Here is a 19483-nt window from a genome sequence, read left to right as displayed (position 1 = left end):
ATAGAACTTCAAAATCCATCAACTTTATCACCATATTACTAAGTGATGACTAGGTAGCATATAAGATGAAAGATATTGGAATTAAGTTCTTTCCCAACCAATAAAAGCCCAAAAATACTAGCCCTATAATTTGGTAATTAAGGACTCATTCATTCTATTTTCTCGTAGCTGTCAAAAATACAACCAATAAATATGAAAAACACAGAATTCCGAAGGGGTGCCGACTTCGTAAACTCCCACGGACTTGAGGATTTGGATGGGACATCCCTTTTTCATATGATGGAGAGCCTGTTGCTTTTGATGCATAAAAATTAAAAAGTTTTTTAAAGAAAATAGTATTAAAAACTCTTAAAAAGCTAAATGGAAGAGCATTGTCATTGCAAATTGATCATATTATAGCCACTTTTTAAAATTTCTAATTGCTTTTAATGTGTTAAAGTTATTTTAATAAGCATCCTCCAACTGTTCAAATTTTGGGAGAAATTTTGCCGCAGCTGATCGTCATAAATAACAGAGAATTTCAGAATCCGCCTAAAATAACACAGAAATTTCAGAATCCGTCGCATCTGTCAACATACAAGATGAAACATTGCACACAACATGGAATTATTTTTTTTCCAAACCATTCACGGGCCAAAAAGATATAGCTAGCTATGTAACTTGTAATGAAGGGCGCATTCATTCTACCATTTCGTGGCTTTGTCAGAGTAAAAACAATAACTATAAGAAACGCAGGATTCCAAGGGGGTGATCCCAAAGGATCTAGATAACATCCCCATCTTCCTGGATCCCACGGACAAGACGACTTGGATGGTAAGTCCCTTTCTGGGCGGACAGACAGCGTGCTCCTTTTGGTGCATAAAGATTTAAAAAGTAATTTTTTAAGGAAAAAATATTAAAAACTCAAAACAAAAATCTAAAAGGGAAAGAATTGTCGGGACAAATTTAGCATATTATAAAAAAATTTAAAATTTCCACTGCTTTTAGTTTGTCCCAAAAATTTGGAAAAAAATGGTCATCCCCCAGCTGTCCCTAGAATTTGGGAAATGTTTTTGCCCTCCCCCCATGCAGGAAACTCGGTGTAACACTTGGAAAAACTTTCCCATCTCCATAACCTATTGATATCAAGTTTTGGACATCTTAACTCAGGACTTCTAAAAAAATCATTTACTTCAAATGTTCAAAAAAAAATTTACAGCATGAACAGTAGCTGTCTTTACTATAATAATGTATTCCGATACACAACACAGATAATAACCCCAGCGGTACCAGAAAAAGCTCCAGCTCCTCTTCTGATGAGCATGATTATTTGAAAGGCCTAGATAACTTTATATGGCAATAAGATACAAGAAAACCATGCAGACATGATTTCCAGCAACCATAAACAATCTTCAAGGCTGAAAGAAATTATTAGAATATAAAAACGATACTATCATGAACTCTGGACTTCTGGTTTTGTGCAACACATTCAGAAATCCACATCAAGTTCCGGATCTCCTGCTCTCGTAATCTCACATATGCAAAGAAGACGCCATAATGGAACTGCATGCCAGCCAAAAACAGCATAAACAAGGTAGAATAGAATTTTCTGAAATACTCTACATTGTAATACAACAATTATATTTTATCTCAAAAAAAATGATAGAGAGAAAACAATTCAAGTTTCAGAGATGCACGTGCCTGTTGTTCAAAGGCCAGACAAAGTCTCTTAACTTCCTCTTCATAAAAAGCCTTGTCAAGCATTTGAGTCTCTGCATATGATAGTTTGGAAAAAATTGCTTGATATGGTGGATACTTTTCCATAGCCCCACGCACCTATCAAATAAAAAGGCTTTAAAAAGTGCACCAAAAAGAGTAAACTTTGAAAGAATCCAAGATTTTGTAATCATGAAAAATAAAAATTTTGAACATAATGGCTACCTGGTCAATGTCATCACAGGCAGCAAGTTCTTCGTGACCATAAGGGTAACTGCCATACAAGATCAAATTTATGAATTGGCATATCTCCCATAACGAAAAAAGAGAAACAAAACGCAAAGTGATTAAGCAACTCAGGTAGCCACAATCCAATTATTATTTATTTATGTAATCCTTACAGCAGCCCAAAGTTGGAATAAAGCTTCCGTCGATCATCCCGAGTCAATTCTGTCCCAATACTGCAAGGATGCAAGTTCTACACTCAGCAATAAGATTCATAACTTCTATTGGTAAATCTGATATTTTAGCATCTAGACTGTATATCAGATATTTTAGCATTATAAAAATTTGACTCTCCACAATTGAAACCACAATAAATTCTCATAAAATCAGAATTTTTAATTTTAGTAAATACTAGAGTATCCAACAGCTGGCATGCTTACAACTGTATGAAACAAATTGATAAATGAAGCAATCAAAAGATTCAGGAATTGTGTACCTATTTATTGTTATGTTGACAGCCCTTCTATCAGCTTCGAATGCTAATAAGTTACACATTATTTCTTCAGTAGCTCCTCCCAATTTCTGTTGGCAACTAATAAATCAGAACTCAGCAGAAGGGAATGCTATAATAAGTACACAAGAAACATTAGCTGATATTCATACCTTGCAAAACCTGTAGAAATCTTCCAGATATGCTTTATAAAGTGTGTTTCGCATAATTTCTATATTCATGTCATCCAAATCCTAAAGCAGTGAAAGAAGAAATTACTACAAATGGCAGGACAACTGGTGCAATGAAGTTCCACAATGATCTATCAACTGAAAAAGCAGCTAACTAGCCCCTTTAAAGCACTTAAAACAATATGATTAATAAATCATTCAATGATATGCTTCAGTACCTCGGAGGTAATACACTCTGAAAAGTATGGAGCCAAAGGCGTATCAACAAGCACCAGTCTGTACAGTTCTCGCATATTCTGTGCAACTGCAAGCGTTGCAATACTGGAAAGTAGCTTATGATATTAGAATCCTATGTATCATGAACATACTACATCCTAACACTATCCCTGCAATTTATAAAATTTCAAATATAACACTACCTGTCAAACATGCCCAGAGGATGGCATTTTTCTAGCAATTCATGAACATCCCTTTCATGGAGAGTGCCAGTAACAATAAGGACCACATTGTCAATCATATGACCATACCTGAAAACCATCCCAAGAAATAGGTCAGTATGAAGACATTGTCTAAACAGTTATCTAACCACTTTATCTCAAACCATCTTTCTATTTAAGTGAGAAATGACGGACACCTACGTAATATATTCAAGGAAAGTTGACAATGGCTCAGTCGCTTGAGAAAGCACGTGTCTGTATTCGTCCACCAGTTTAAGGGTACACTTCTCAACAATTGTTGATGTATGCAATGGTGAAGGCTCTGCAAGTTCACCCCAACAAATGAAAATTGAACTAAAGAGAGAAATATGATTTTCTCAAATGATACATGCACGTGTGTGTGTGACCATCTGAATATGCTTTGCCTGCAATATATAAAACAGTGTTCACAAAAATACTTGTTCTAATATATGTCTGTCTAACTATCCAAGACTGTGATGCTACATTGTTGACATGTCAAGATAAGCTTTTTATATTGGGATCTTTTAAATCAACATAAAATATAAATCCATGACTTTGAGATACTACTCGAGAAGAAATACAAAGCCATATGAATCAGGTGCTAATTCATAACTGACACGAGCATCTCTCAAATCACACTTGCACACATATTCCTATTGCATAATTATTCATAAACATAATAATGGACAAAATCATGTTAGAAAATAATTAGCTGTTTTGAAAATAGCACAAAAGTAGAAAATTGTTTAGAAGAAAAGTCAAGCAATACGTTTCTAACCTATTCCTTGGAGTATCCTGGACATTCCATCTGTTATGTGAGAACAGCCAACACTTGTGCTCCAAAAGAGGAAAATTCACAGATTATAATAAACTATATTACCTGCTTCTTCGTTATCTTCTGCCTCAGTTAATTTGTAACACTGTTGGTGTGAAAGGGGTGTTTTACCTTGCTAGTTCATCACACAGGTCCTATTCACACTTGTTAAAGTTTACTTAAGGTATACATAGGATAGTTATTATTATGTCTCAATTCATAAGATCAAGACACATATGTCATAATCTTATGCAATCCTATGTTCACCTTGGCATCCTTTAATAGAACAGCATTATTCTCTCATAATTGATCTCTCTTGCGCTTTCACAGAAATTCCTAGATCTTGTTGGATGGCTACCAATTGTCAGCCAAATCTTTCATGGTATAGAGCATTCTATACCAACTCTCACATGGTATTAAAGCTTGTGGAATTGCTTCTTGGTAGTCAAAATTGGGAGATCTAGGGTGCAAATCTTGGTAGATCTCAAAAAGTTGAGTAGGCTCTTCTCTTGCATCAAATGATGATCTAGGGAATCAGAAAAATTTAACAAAAATACCAAATTTGGGGTGTTTCCTCATTGTGGCTTTGTATTGCAGATCAAAATTGAAGCTTGCTAGTGCAGATTTGAGCTCACCATTGAGTTCAGACAGTTCAAGAAAGTCAATTTTGCTTATTGTTTTGTCCAAATTGAGGCCAAATCCTAAAGGTAGCCACAATTTTGAAGCATTTTGGGTAAAAATACACCCTGTTATCGCGTCCAAAACACCCAAGATCCCTAAAGATCAACTATCAATTCGTCAAAATCTGAGCACTTCACCTGAAGCCCTTAAAAAAAACTGCCCCACCCCTCAAGTCATCTATATGATTGTATGGTCGCATTAATGGCGCTGGCCTGCGCAGGTCACTTTGCCAATAGGATCAGAAAAATATTTCAATTTTTTTAAAATTCATTTTTTTTTTCCAAAAATTAAAAATTAGAAAAATAGTTTTCCTCCGACCTTTTAGCAGGTCATACATGCACAAGTACAACACCTGCAATTTGCTCACATAGGCACCAGTGGTATCGAACACCACCACATGGAAAAGCATCATTAGCCAATTTCTGTTGTTTACCAAGTTGCCCGTGTAAAAATCCAACAATGAATAAAAAAGAATATTTTGTGTAGAAGATTCAATCCATCGCTGGCCATAGAATCTCAAAAAGATTCTACAAATATTCCATTTTATAGCATACTCCAGCAAGCGCAAAGAATATTCCTTACTGATGTCAACAAGCGCCTAAAGATTTTCAGGCCCCCCTCTCCATTTGAGTTTTCATTTTGGCAGGCAAACTTTTAAGGCTCGGGACCTCCAATTTGCGAGCAATTTTTTTAGTTTGGGATAGAATTTTGTGCTCTTCGCAGTGGTACAATTGGTTATTTATTTTGCTGCCTGGTTTTTTCATAAATTGCATATTCTTACACTTATTTCTGAACCATTCTCATTTTGGGAACTTTTGGGGCTCCCTCTTGCTCTTATGATAACATTTTTCGGTGTTATTTTTTGAAGTGCATATTTTTCCTGTACTTTGCAGTGGTGTGATCAGATTAATCTCATTCTATATAAAAACTGTACTTTGAACTCGTGACCAAATTTGGCATTGTATGTACCACGATAGAGTCTAGTTTGTTGTTTTTTGGCATCTAGCACTTGTAATTGCACTCCATATTAAAGTGTCAAATCATACTTTGTTGAGGGTTTCTACAACTATGTAATTTGGGGGGTAATCTTGTGCTATTGTTGGATTGAATCTTTTGATTGGTCTATTGAATGCCTAAAGTTGAGGAGTTAATCATGGGTATCAGTAGACATCCTGCTATAATCAGGTTGGGTAAATGGAGCTATAAGTCTTGGCGAGATAGAATCCTAATGCATTCTAGGTGCCTTAATCTCTTGCCCTATCTCTATGGACTAGTTCCTAAACCATCATCATATTGGAAGGGAGTTGTGTGGGACATAAAGACTGGATATACCCTAGGAATAATTGGTTGTAGTTGTGATATTGACACACAAATGGTCACTAATGGTATTGAGTCCCCTCGTGACCTTATGACCAAACTATGGGAGATGTATGGAGACTCAAATGAATCTCCATTCCCAAAGGATCCTATTGTGGATTGTCTTGTTCCACTTGATGAGTTTCAAGTTGTTACATATAGAATCAATTGAAGTTGAAAAGAATTATAGCCGCAAAAAACCTCTAAGAAGCAGCTTTATCGTGAGCTAGACCCATTCCATGTCCCGGGGGCCCTACTATCAACTATAGAAAGGCCCCACCCCGGCACTAGTTATAGTAGGCCCCCCGTAGAGCCCTCTAAAATAGTAGGGCGTAGTGAACTGCTTCAACCAATTGAGATAAAACAGTTGCAGTTCTTGTTGAATGGAATATTTTGGTTGTCTTGATGATAGACTCCTCCTATTGAGACTTAAGTTTCTATGGCTCCTACCAGATTTACAAGGTTCATCTTCTTCACCATGAGTCAACATCTTGAGGCTGAAGTCTCTAGTAATCCAGCATTGACAAAATCATTTGATGTACACGCTATGGCATTTAGTGTGGACAACTTTGGGGATGATAAGTGTAGTCGAATGGCATGCACTAAGATCTCATCTCCTTCATCTACTATTGCATTTGATGATGCTTGTGTTGCCATAGTTTTTGCTACTTGTGATTTCGTGCAACATGACATACATCATCTTCCAAAGATGGCTACTAGCGACGATCACTTGACAGACATTGCAGGTTTGTTGATAGAATCCCACATTTCAGACTTGGAAGACACCATTGAACAAAATTGATTACATTCTTCTTCTCTTTGATAGCAATGATTCTTCTTCAGTTGTTTTGAGGGAACACTCTGTGTTGAAATAGTAGCTAGCTCGGATACCTATCTATTGTATTTTAATGTTGTCAATGACAATTAAAATACACATGTATTGTCTATTATGTAAATCGAACTTAGGGCTGGGCCCAAATACATGTAACTTGTAATTATGTCTTGCTTGGGCAAGACCTATATATAATGTAACTTGTGGATAGGACAAGCCCTATAAATGTAACTTGTAATTTGATCTGACCCTAATTGGGTGATGTAACTTGTGGTCCTATATTGAATGTAACTTGTAGATAGGGTAGGCCCAATATGTATTTTGAGCGATTATGTAATTGGGTTGGGCCCAAACTCATGTAGCGTGTGGTAAAGGCAATCAAGCAATAACGTCTTAATAGGTCAAGACCTATTTGGACGATATACATAATATCATTATTAAATTAACAAGGCAGGCCGACTTGAGACTTGACACCACAAGCCAAGTATATAAGCAAGTCATTTGCACAGCATAATGAATCAATTTATACACAAGGCGAATCATTCTTAAGACTGTCAACACATGTAATCTGCTCTCCAACATTTGGCAATCTCTCTCTCTCTCTTGTGCGAACTTGCTCCTCATCCATTGTGTGAAGGCTGGCTGTTAGGTGATGCTATCAAGATCTTGCGAAGCTAATGAAGACATGCCTTGAGCGAATTTGATGATGATGATAAGGGCTGCAATCTCCATCATCAAATAAAGAGGAATTCAGATCTGCTATCTTGCTGGTTGAACAGCAATCTGAGATAAGCACACTTGCCTTGTAATTGCCTACATTTGAGATAATACACATTGTACTTTGTGGCTGGGTTTTTCACCTCCAAGAGGGAGGTTTTCCCAGGGTATTGGTGTATCTTGTTTTGTGTTTTTATTGCTGTTACTGTTTTGTTATAACCTGATTATTTAAGATTAACATCTGATTGCTTAAAATTAACACTCTGGCCCTATTGTTCATTCTCTAAATAATCATTCGTCATAGTTTGACATGTGTGGATATTTTTTAGCAGCATTTGGAGGTTTTCTAATCTTCAAAGGAGGTATCTTTGTCTTTGGATTGTGTTCTACAATCGTCTCTACTAGATTTTGGATTTTCATCTTCATTAGTGTGACCTAGAACACCAAATTTGATGGAGGCAACTTTCAGCATCAACATGGAAACACTTGAGCAGAGTTCAAAGACATCATACTTCATCTTTCTTCCCTCATCTTCCTTTCAAGAATGGGAAGACATTTTGCATACCATCTTGGTTTTGTTTCTTCCTAAGGGAAGGAAAGTTGTTTGGCGAGATTGGATCATCTTCAAAATTCATTGTCAGGCATCTACCATCATTGCAGAAGACTCTACATTGAGGAGGGGTTGCATGGTCTCTCTTCTTTTCTCTTATAGGGTACACTGTTTCGGTTTTCCCTTGCATGGGAATTTGCTCTTCTCATTCCTCATTGAAAGCTTTTTGTTTTATCTCCCTTTTGGAAGGGAGTTTTGTCCAACTAGGTTTTCTCCTTTTCTCTGCTTGTGAGAGATTGCATTACATTTGTACATGGGTGCCAAACGTGGTCTAGTAGCCAAGACCCATCTTTTGTGTTGGTGTGAAAGGGGGTGTTTTACCTAGCTAGTTCATCATCTAGGCCCTATTCACACTTGTTATTACTTAGGATACACATAGGTAGTTATCACTATATCTTTCAAGTCATAAGATTAAGACGCATACTCCCATGCAATCCTATGTTCACCTTGGCCTATATACCAAGAGGTTCTCTTTGTAATCTCAATTCAACATAGTTTAATCTATCATTTGCATTCTTTGATAGAATAGCATTATTCTCTCAAAGCTGATCCCTCTTGTGTTTTCATATAAGCTTCTAAAGCTTAGGTGGCTACAATCTTCAGCCAAATCTTGCATGACATAGAGCATTCTATATCAACTCTTGCAAACACAAAAGAACAAAAAACCTTTACATCTATTCACAGACTGATTAATGTATTCAATAATTAAATTTTCAGCATAAAGCACATACATTCATCCACTTGCAAAAATTATCAGCATGGTTCTTAACAAAACCTATACTCGCCAATTTGCAGACCACAATGACTTCAATATCAAATATTGTCTTTCTCTAAATAAATTTACGACGTAACATGTATTTTCTATCGATTAGTATTGAAGGCAACAATTAGAAATCCTGGGACAGCATCAAACCTCACCAATTAACAGTTTTCTGGCCTAATTCAAAACTGGAATATACTATTAAATATTAACAATGACTACAGTGGTCACCAGTCATCCTAAGGATATTAAGCCTTCAGATATATAGAGAACTTACTAATTTTGTCAAAGAGCCCAAAATATGCAATGAGAAATAAATAATTTGTGAAAAAATGTATTATCCAAAGTAGAAAAAAAGTTTTAATTCACTTTCCTTTAATCTAGGCATTAATACATCTACTTAACAATGCCCGGCTCGTTCATGGAACTGCTTGAAGCCCTATATCTAACACACCTCTTCAAATGCATACCAGAGGATTATTCTTATCCGTGAAAATGACAAATCAGCTAAAGGGCATTTGGAGGGCCACACACTGGATCCTATTAAAATCCTTAGAGTTTTGTCTCTGGTCTGCTGCAGGTGGTTAGCTCACCTGTGCTTTGTACTAAATAGTTGTGGTTCATCAGATACAACAGAATCTGCCAACACCATTGCTGGTTTTACCACAAAGACCATGGAAGAAATCCTTTACTACCACTTTACTGATTATCCAATGTCTTGGAAACCTGCTTTGTAGGGATTTACCATTTATGGACTATAAATTCTCAAAAAGCTTCACAACAGACTGAATTAGATATTCTTTACTTTTCTGTAGAAAAAACAAATAAAGCCAGCCAAATTTGAAACTAAAATAATTTCTGTGACATCCAACTTATTTGCATAAAAATTATATCCAAGCTGAGAATTTTACATCCTTAACCAATTGGTTGTATTGGGATATGTGATGGCCAACTAGGGCAAACATTGCATGTATGGTAATATGTGATGGCTGACTAAAGCACATGTTATCCTTATCTCAATAATTTAATACTTAATATTTTAATTTTAGGGTTGGTCAGCCTCATTGGAATTAAGAGATTAATATTGCCCAAAGATGCTATATATAGAAATTAGGGATTAGTAGTTGACCATCATATTAAAAATTCTGTTCTTTTGTAAGACTTTTGGAGGTTGCCTGCTTAGAGTCGCTCTGCTTAATAATAATCTGTTTTACTCTGTTTTCACATGTATTGTGTGCATCTGATCTATCATGTTCATTTTCCATATTAAATCTGTGTTTCTGTCATTGTGTTCTTGTGGAATTTTTATCGATATCCATATGTTTCTTCTTTTGTAATAAGTAAATTCACTACTAGCGGTATCAAAGAAGCAAGTTTGGCATCAATGCTAGCATAGCAGATCTTTTCGTCAAAGCAAAGGTCAAGTGTTTCTCAGAAATCAGAAAAAAATTGGGCATTTTTTTGTTCTGCACTTTAGATCTACAGGCCCTGATTGAGTGGAAAAAGTTTTTGACAAATCAATTTTTTAAATTGCCAAACTAAGCACCTAGAAATTTCATCTGCACCAGTGAATCTGGGGTTGAAAGCTCTGCAATTGGGCGTTTGAACTTTGGGGAATATAGCAGTCATTGGATTCATCTTGACTTGATGATCTCTTAGATATAAGTTTTACATTATAAGGTGATTTTTTCTGTTTCAGGTTCCTGTTTTCAACCAGCATGCTATTCCAGTCATTGAATTCATTTTGTGCATACATTACACCAGTGCAAACTGCTGGTTTATTTTTTTATTGTGAATTCAATACTGTATGGCAGGTCCTTCCACTTGAGGAAAGTCTAGATCAACTGCATCACTGAGCAAGACTCCATCTACGGAAGCATTGGAATCTGAAACCACGAAAATTAAAGAGGAGTGAATACCAGAGTGAAGTAGCCAATTTGACAATCTAAATAGCATAGTCGCAGCTCTGAAAAACCAAAAGGCACAAATCAGTAGCAGCCTACAACAGTTGCTAGATTCAAACCGTCAACCAAGGGAAACAAGGAATGGGATACAAGGAACATGTAGTTTTTGCTGGAGGGATACTCCTCATAGCGTGAGTGTAACAGCAAAGAACCAACTTAAGGTAAACATAAATTCCCTCCCAATATTGATACGCTAAGTTACCGGTTCGGGTTCGGGTTCGAAGAACCCGGTACGCCGGTATGGCAAAATTTTGAAAAGGGGTTTGGGTTTGTTTGGTTTCGTTAGCATATATATATATATATATATATATATATATATATATATATATATATATATATATATATATATATATATATATATATATATATATATATATATATATATATATATATATTGATATTTGTGAAGCCTATAAGCATGAATTAAAAATTTGCATGTCACATAGCATCATATAAACAACAAAACAAACATCAGTCGTCAACTCCTCCTCTTTGATCTTGGAAGCCAAATTTTGTTCACCCTTTCTTCAACCTGCTCTCATAAAACATATGTTTGCAACACAAATGAGGTGAAATGAGTGAATATAATGTTTTAGAAGTCACCTTTTAGGGTACAAATTTCACTTTTTAGCAGGCGGAAATCAAAAAAAAATTAAATTTTGCATATAATTTGCTTTTTTGGGCTGCCCAGCCGCCCAGGTTCGACCTGGGTCCGCCTGGGTTCGACTGGGTTCGACCAGGGACGAACCACCTCTGGGTTTTTCAAACCCAGTCCGAACCGGACCCGAACCAGGAACCCGTTCGAACCAGGACCAGTACCAGGGGGGTCCAAGGGCGAACCTGGTAACTTAGTTGATACGTGAAAGTTTAACGGTTCCCTTCTCACATGGGTGTCCCAAATAAAGCAATTTAAAATCTACAACATGCCACAATTTCAAAGGGTACATATTGCTAGTCTTTATCTGGAACCTCAACGATTTATTTGTTTTAAATGGCTCTAAGAACATTGTAGGAGAATCACATGATCTTATTCGAAAAAAAAATTGGTCAATCATTATAATAATATGAGCAAATTCCTTTTGTCCATTTACCAAGCTTTGGCAGGCAGGCAGTTAGCAACGACATTCAACAAGCTTTGACATTGAGCTTGCAGGGTAAAGAATATTCTGAAGGACCAAAACCTAGATCTGTTTTTGAGGTGTCTAATTTTTAAAATTTGCATGAGCTAAAGCTCTTTGAGCCTAAGGATATAACTCATATTATGATTAAAGTTTGCAGAATATGGGATAAATAGCTAGCAATTAAGAAACAACCATTTACAAGCTTTAAAGATCATGGCACTTCCCCTGTCACATTAAATTTAATTTGCCTATTCAATTACTAAATTGTTGTATGAAATGTTTAAATGCAAACAATTAGGCCGTCAATTTGAATGTATTAAGTATCGCTTGAAACATAAATAAGAATGATCATGCTGACAACTATTCAAGTGTGACAGGAACCATCGACACTCTCCAGACAGGAACCATCGACACTCTCCGATTGGAGAGAGAGTATCATCGAGGAAAAGGTTCTAGCCAATGGAGGTAACCAGTCATGATGGAATCAACACACACACACTTAGACTCATGTAGTTAATTTGCATATGCATATGAATAAAATTATAAGACTTATGAGTTCCTATATTTAAATATTTGCAGGATAACAAAAATCTCTTCATATCTAACTCTGGACTAATTATATAATCTGGAGAGCTCCTGTTAATGTTGGGTCATGAGCCAAAGTGAAATCTAGAGTGCACTACAGGTTGATATGTAGTTGTATTCTGACATTCTATTGAAATGGGCTCAAATTAAATGGGAATTGGCATGAGAATGCAAATATCACCATTATATATATATATATGAAGCAAATCTGCAGCTTACGCTTCTAGGAAATGAAAATTGTATCTTGTGTGTATATCTGTTTTGTGTATATTAATACAGGAAAAGATTAAAACTACCCAATGTGTGAGGGGACTGACTAGCACAACAAGCTTTAACTGGCATTGTTTCTATTGAAACAAAAGAAATAAAACCCAGGAAAAGAAGCTTGAATAATTTGAAAAAATCAAAAAAGACTTGAAAAAGTTCCTCCATGTGCCTTATCAATGTTTCCTCAATTTGAATGCATATCTAACATGGAGGATGCTGGTGAAGGTGTGAAATCTGTCTTACACCTGTTAGCTGGGTTATGTTGCTTCTATCTTCTATGGTTATTGCAACCTCCATTGTTGACTTGACAGGTTTCCCTTATACACTTGTTGGTTAACATAATTCTCCAGTGTCATTCTGTGGGTTTGCTATAGTGAACGTCTTGAAGTCATACAATTCTTGTTAGAATCAGTGCTTTTCCTTGGGTTTGGAGAAATGATGATTTAGGCCAGATTCATAAAAGACAAAATGGTAGCATATATGTTGTAAATTGCAATTGTAATCCTTCTCCTTTACTTATTAACTATCCTAAAATTATAAATAGTGATGCCAAATCTGTACACCAAATAAAAAATGATATTGGAAACCCGATTGCAAAGAAAAATCAAAGGATATGTTAAAAAGCGATGAAAATCAGAATGTGCAACTTAAACAAAATTTTAATGCAATTTTAACGTGTGTACATGGGAAGAAACCAATCAACAAACATTGACCACAATTTTTTCTACAACACAATTCCATCGGGGAAAAATTTGCCTGCAGTGGTGTATTGCAATTTTGCCAATTAATCACACCTTCTTGTTTGTTTCTACTTGTATGGTTTTCACTAGTTTGCCATCATGAAAAACTTCTGTCAATGTGTTTAATCCCTTTGCCTATCACAGATTTTTCTGTGTTTTGCTGCCTCTTTAGTTATACATGATTGCAAGATTCCTGCCACTGAAAAAATTTCCAAATCACACAATTACAAGGTTTTCACCCCAACAATTTTATTTTTTAAGCTGTTGAGCAGACATTTTTTAAGTTGTCACATTTCGCCAAGTTTTTGCCAAGTCAAAAAAAAATTATCTGCCCAGTCAGGGTATGTGAACTATGCTATTAAGCACCATTGTTGTAACAGTGTTTGGCATTGATTGTCCTGATTTTTATTGCTCCATGTTTCATCACTACACTAGGAAGTGGGCAAACGTTTGAACTTTGAAGCAGAAGTGCATTTGTTTAGTATTGTAACTTCCAATCAAGGCTTCTAAAATCCTTCCTCACGCTTCACTTCGTCTGCCAACATGCATTTTTAGGCCAAGCTTTCTACTTTTGCAAGCACTTGGCACTTCCTAAATACAGATTCATAAATTTGGTCCGTAACAATTATCTGATGTTTTCTGCCATTCATATGCTAACTAACTTATCAATATATGGATACTGTTACAGATATAAAAGATTTCAGATGCCCCCAAAAGCTGATATTTTCTGCCATTCATATGCTAACTAACTTATCAAGATATGGATACTGTTACAGATATAAAAGATTTCAGATGCCCCCAAAAGCTGATACGATATGCCCTTACAAAATTAAACTTTGGATTGAATTCTGAATTGTTTACTTCTTGACATATGCTTTCATATAAAATTCTAACATTTTAGGAATGTAAGTCAAGGAATGCAGGGAAGTGCATGCACCTGACATGGTGTACATGCAAGCAACACGGCCATACCTTGACAAGGCAATCCCAAGAAGAAAAGTACTTCTAGAAAGTGGATTGCCTGACATTCCAAAGTCAGAACATGCAGGCATGACATGAAAGTCAACAAATAACCATAAATAAGCATGGCCTTGTATTCCACTTGATGGAAATCTTGCAAAAATCATTAAATGCACCCCTGTAGCTCCACAAAAGAAAGTGTACAAGTCGCAAGAGTTGGTGGAGCATTAAGAGCTTTGAGTGTTGATCACGCCATCTGAAAGTGTTGCAAATCGTAGGAAGTCGGAAGACTTGGGAACTTGGGAACTTCGCGGTTCCGGATTTACGAATTTCCGAGGAAGGGAAGACTTAGGAACTTGGGAACTTCCAGGTTCCAAAGTTACGGAGTTCCGAGAAAGAGAAGACTTAGGAACTTGGGAGTTCCGGAGTTACGGAGTTCCGAGGAAGGGAAGACTTAAGAACTTGGGAACTTCAGGGTTCCGCAGTTATGGAGTTCCAGGGAAGAGAAGACTTAGGAACTCTCCTTCTGAGAAGACAACACTTAAACACTTCACGCCTCCATTGGTTTTCTCCTTGATCAATTGGGGCAGCTCTGGTCCAACTTCGGAGTTTTGGGTAAGAGAAGACTTAGGAACTCTCCTTCTGACAAGACAACACTTAAACACTTCACACCTCCATTGGTTTTCTCCTTGATCAATTGGGCCAGCGCTGGTCCATGGAACATATCTCTGATCGATTCTCACTGATGGACCAAGGGAGTCATAGAAATGACAACAATACCCACCTGCCTACAAAATTTCTCCATCCCCAAACTTCGAACTCGGGTGTTTTGATATAGCGTATGGTAGCATTTGATTCAACTTGAGAAACTTATAAGCCAAGAGTGGTTCAAAAGAAACAACATGAACTTACACCTTTCCAAATCTAGAAGCAAGCTTTGGGATGCATATCCCTGAGTCAGCATCTTCCCTTCCTAAGGCACTAGTATCACTTTGGATTGGGATGCAAAGATGGCCACTCAGCTTTAACCCTCAAAGATTGAAAGCCACAGTACATGTGGGTGTCCAGATCCACCATTAGGTGTTCCCTCAAACAATGTCAGAAAAAATCCTACCTACATTAATATCACAGTTTATCACTTATAATTCAACTATTGTCTGCCACTTCCTGGCTCTAGAAACAAATAAACAAAAAAGTCCTCATGATAATCTTTCATGGTGGATTTTTCTTAAGGTTACCCTCTGGACAATTCAAGCACATCGCAAAAAAATTTAAGAGGCCGGTCCAGGCAGATTTTTTAGATTTCCACCGGAAGATATCAAGAATCGCCTCTCTTGAAACAGTTGTGGCAAATCCTTTTCTTTTCCTAATGTCATGAATATAGGGAAAATTAGCATTTCCTGGCCAGATTCTTAGATCAGGTACTATTTTCGTCAAGGGGATGCATACTCTACTATGACCAAATATCAAAGATATAAATCACGCAGTGTCCGCAATTCAATTAAACCCTATCATTATTAGCTTAAAAAAAAGCAAATTTTACCGTTCTGCAGATTAGGGCCATAGTCTGTAGCAGAGAGATGCATTTTGATGTCATCGAGAGTTTCGCATTGGCATAAATTGTTGTAATCCGCGGCTGTTAAGAGGCCCGAACGGTACCCACGTACAACAGCCTCCAGATACCCTCCATGAATATTAAATGTCAGCGCTTCGAATCCATACATGGCTCCGACTAATTTTGCTGCCCTGCAACTGCAAGATATCTAGATCGGAGTTTCGGATCTCAACACATTCAGCCTACGGAAGTAAAATGATTATCGCATATAGATGTGCATATAGGCTGAGATAACGTGTTAAGCATAAATAGTTTTATGCACTTGCACCTTTTAGGGGGTGCAGATTAGCTCTATAGGATTTTCTCAACCGATTTGCTATGAGTTCTTAAAGATTTAGATATTTATTTTGTAATTTATTTCTTTAATAAATAAATAAAATGGTCTTTCATCTTAGATTAAAATAGATGAATACAAAGGGGGTGTGGTGTTTTTGGTATTGGAATGGAAAAAATTGAAGGGATGTATGTATAATTGATATTGTAATATGTTTAGTTTTAAGTATATAATAATAAATAGTATAAAAAAGATGGAGAAGATGAGTTAGAAATGAGTAGGAAAAGATCATTGAAGTAATATGGAATTTTGGTAGAGAGATAAATAGAGACCTTGATCTCTAATTGAAGGTTGTGTATGTATTACCATAGGGTGCAAGTCTCTTTCGTCATTTTAAATGTCCAAGGAAAAAGTTTGTGGAGCAAAGAAAATATTTGTTATTTTAAAAGATTCAAACTACAAAATCTTTTGTCCCACAATCAAAACAAGAATACCAACAACAAAAATGCATTCTTGTATCTTAACAATACCCACTCCCAATTACATCAAACAAAACAAAATACCCACTTCAAATTACTTCAACAATATAATTAATATATGTATGTATGTGTGAATGTGTGTATATTTACTTAAATAAAATAATTGTTTTTTAATAAATATCGAGAGGAATTATGCAATGGCAACAAGAGGTGGAGTATAATGGTGTGAATGTATTAACAAAAACTCTTGGCATGTTTATACCATTGAATTGGTGTGCCATGTTTATCATAAGAAAATAGAATAAATAAGATCTTTACAATGAGAATATTGTAAAATTTTAAGATGTGAAAGAACATAGTCAAAGAAAATATTCAAACTACCTTCAAGGAAAGTTGCATCTAAAAGTAAAGTGAAAGTGATTAGCCAATGACACATGGAATAAAGAATCAAGCAAGAAAGGAGGTAGTCGTCTATATTGAAATTACTCAATAGGCAAAAGTGGCATGAAAGACTCTGATGAGAATCAAACACATGACCCCACCAAGAAATGACAATGTTGAAATATGAATATGTGCTATCAAAAATATAATAGATACTACCTCTCCTATAAAGGAAATGTGGGGTTATGGATATGTGGTATCAAAAATATAATAGAAACCACCATAGATGAAGAGAAGATACCATAGAAAGATAGATTAGAATTATTGAAGAGTATAAGGATGTTGTATTAGATAACATGCCCAATAGTGTACCACCAGTGATGAGTATTATTTACCATATGGACCTCATACTAGAAACAAATTTTTCAAATAAATTAGTGTAAAGGATGGCCCTACAAAAAAATAAAGAATTGAATTGATAAGTGTGAAAGTTGAGGAAAGTTTTGATCAAATAGTTTAAGTCCATGTGTGGTACCTGTTGATGTGTCTTTTTGTACACGACCAAACACAAAATAAAATACCCAAAGGTATCTTATCCTCTCTTGAATAAAGCTCCCCGAATGCTAAAGATTTCGCACAAGGATCAATCAGAGTAACTCCAAGGTTCTTGTGTGTAGGGTCCCTACGTGTGGATAAGCTTCTCACGGTATGATGTGATAAGGGGACTTACTTTTGATGACTTGAATGTCTGATTCGCTTTGGATATTACTGGAACGTGGAATTTCGCTGGCCCTTGATTTTGAAAAAAAGGAAAAAAGGATAAGGGCTGGTACAGGATCTATTTCTAACACTAAGAACGTAAGAGCAATGAACGACCTTTGATGGAATTCTAACTAAGTCTTGCTTTGACATCCTAGGATCATCTCCACAAGATTAGTGCAATCTTCTGAGGAAAGCTTTATGATGTTTAGATCACCGCTACAAGCATGGACACCATCAGGTTGATGCATATCAATGAAGAAGCGATAATTGAAGTTAAGCTTAAGCTAAATGATTCCAGTTGACTACGCAAGGCAAGTTTGCAATCAACAAACTGCTAGTAGTATGGATATACGAATTTCACCATTGATCATACAAATTTATTCCATTCACCTAATAACATGAAATCAAATTTGAGAAGTATAGAGACCATGCAAATTGTTGAATCGACCCATAGAATTCACCATTTCTTCAATGAAGTTTACAAGTCTTTTGCAACAATATCTTGGCAACAATATTTGCCTTCTCTTTCTACTCTACTCCAACTATTTCGCACTCTCTGGCTATTCACTATTAACTAACTATTAACTATTATCTATTTATTCCCCTGACTATTAACCCTTACAAATGAAGAGTCAAGGCTTTATAGAGAGAGCCCTTTACAAACAGACAGCTCTGATTGTCTTAGAATCAATGGCTAGGATTATAAGATAGAAACCCTAATTAGGGTTTGTTACAACAAACTTCCTCTAGCCAATGAGAAAATTACATTCCAAGAGTGAGGACCAATAGGAAGCATGGGTAGGTACACCGAAGTTTGTTCTACCTCCGATAGATTAGATACATTGAATCTGGTCCTGCTAAGGTGGACCAATCCGACCGGAGGAATGATGACTGAGATGCCACCTTGCCTAATGCTTGTGACTTGGTTGATCCTTCTCTAACTCCGACATGATGAATGATGCACTTCCTTTGCTTGACTAGGCTTCCTTTTTGTCAAGTCTTCCTTCTCCAGTAACATATCTCGCCCTAAAGTGCTGGCAAAGCCTTTCTTTGTCATCTTGTGGTAGAATGAGGTCTTGAAGCTAACTTGAACTCCTTGAACACCCCTAGTCTTCCAGCGCTTCAAAGCACCTTGAGTCCTCCCTTTTTGCATGTGGAACGTCCTTGATGATGATGGACTAGAAGAGGTCGTCCTTGCCCTGGCCTGGTCTTCTTCCATCTTCAAAACCAACCAAAAGGTGATTAAGGACACATAATGAATTCATTCTAACATAGCATTTCCTACCTTAAATCATCAACAAGAAGACATTAAAATGAAGTTTTCTCAAGATTCTCCCCAGGGACAAGCCCTATAAGAATTTCGCTCTGGACCCTTTGGAAGGGTCAGGAGCGAAATTTGTATTTTAGCTCAAATTTCATCATCTCCTTGCCTTGAACTCCTCTTGACCTTTGAATCTCTTTCTCCTGAAGACATCATTGATTTGACCTCCAAAAAGAACAAAAAAG

General features: G+C 36.3%; 1 protein-coding gene across 1 annotated transcript; it reads right to left on the bottom strand.

Annotated features, from left to right (window-relative positions):
• Positions 1-931: 931 nt before the first annotated feature.
• Positions 932-16391, bottom strand: LOC131077312 (V-type proton ATPase subunit d2). Its single transcript, XM_058014780.2, has 10 exons — positions 16010-16391; positions 3240-3360; positions 3021-3128; positions 2820-2922; positions 2584-2664; positions 2417-2502; positions 2097-2156; positions 1921-1969; positions 1681-1815; positions 932-1542 (listed from the first exon to the last, which is right to left on the bottom strand). The coding sequence occupies exons 1-10, from the start codon at positions 16188-16190 to the stop codon at positions 1411-1413; spliced, it is 1056 nt and encodes a 351-aa protein (XP_057870763.1). The 5' UTR covers positions 16191-16391; the 3' UTR covers positions 932-1410.
• Between the last annotated feature and the right edge of the window lie 3092 nt (positions 16392-19483).

The sequence above is a fragment of the Cryptomeria japonica genome, chromosome 6 (genome assembly GCF_030272615.1).
Source record: "Cryptomeria japonica chromosome 6, Sugi_1.0, whole genome shotgun sequence".
In the NCBI taxonomy this organism is placed as follows: Eukaryota; Viridiplantae; Streptophyta; class Pinopsida; order Cupressales; family Cupressaceae; genus Cryptomeria; species Cryptomeria japonica.
This window is presented reverse-complemented; position numbering and strand designations above follow the sequence as displayed.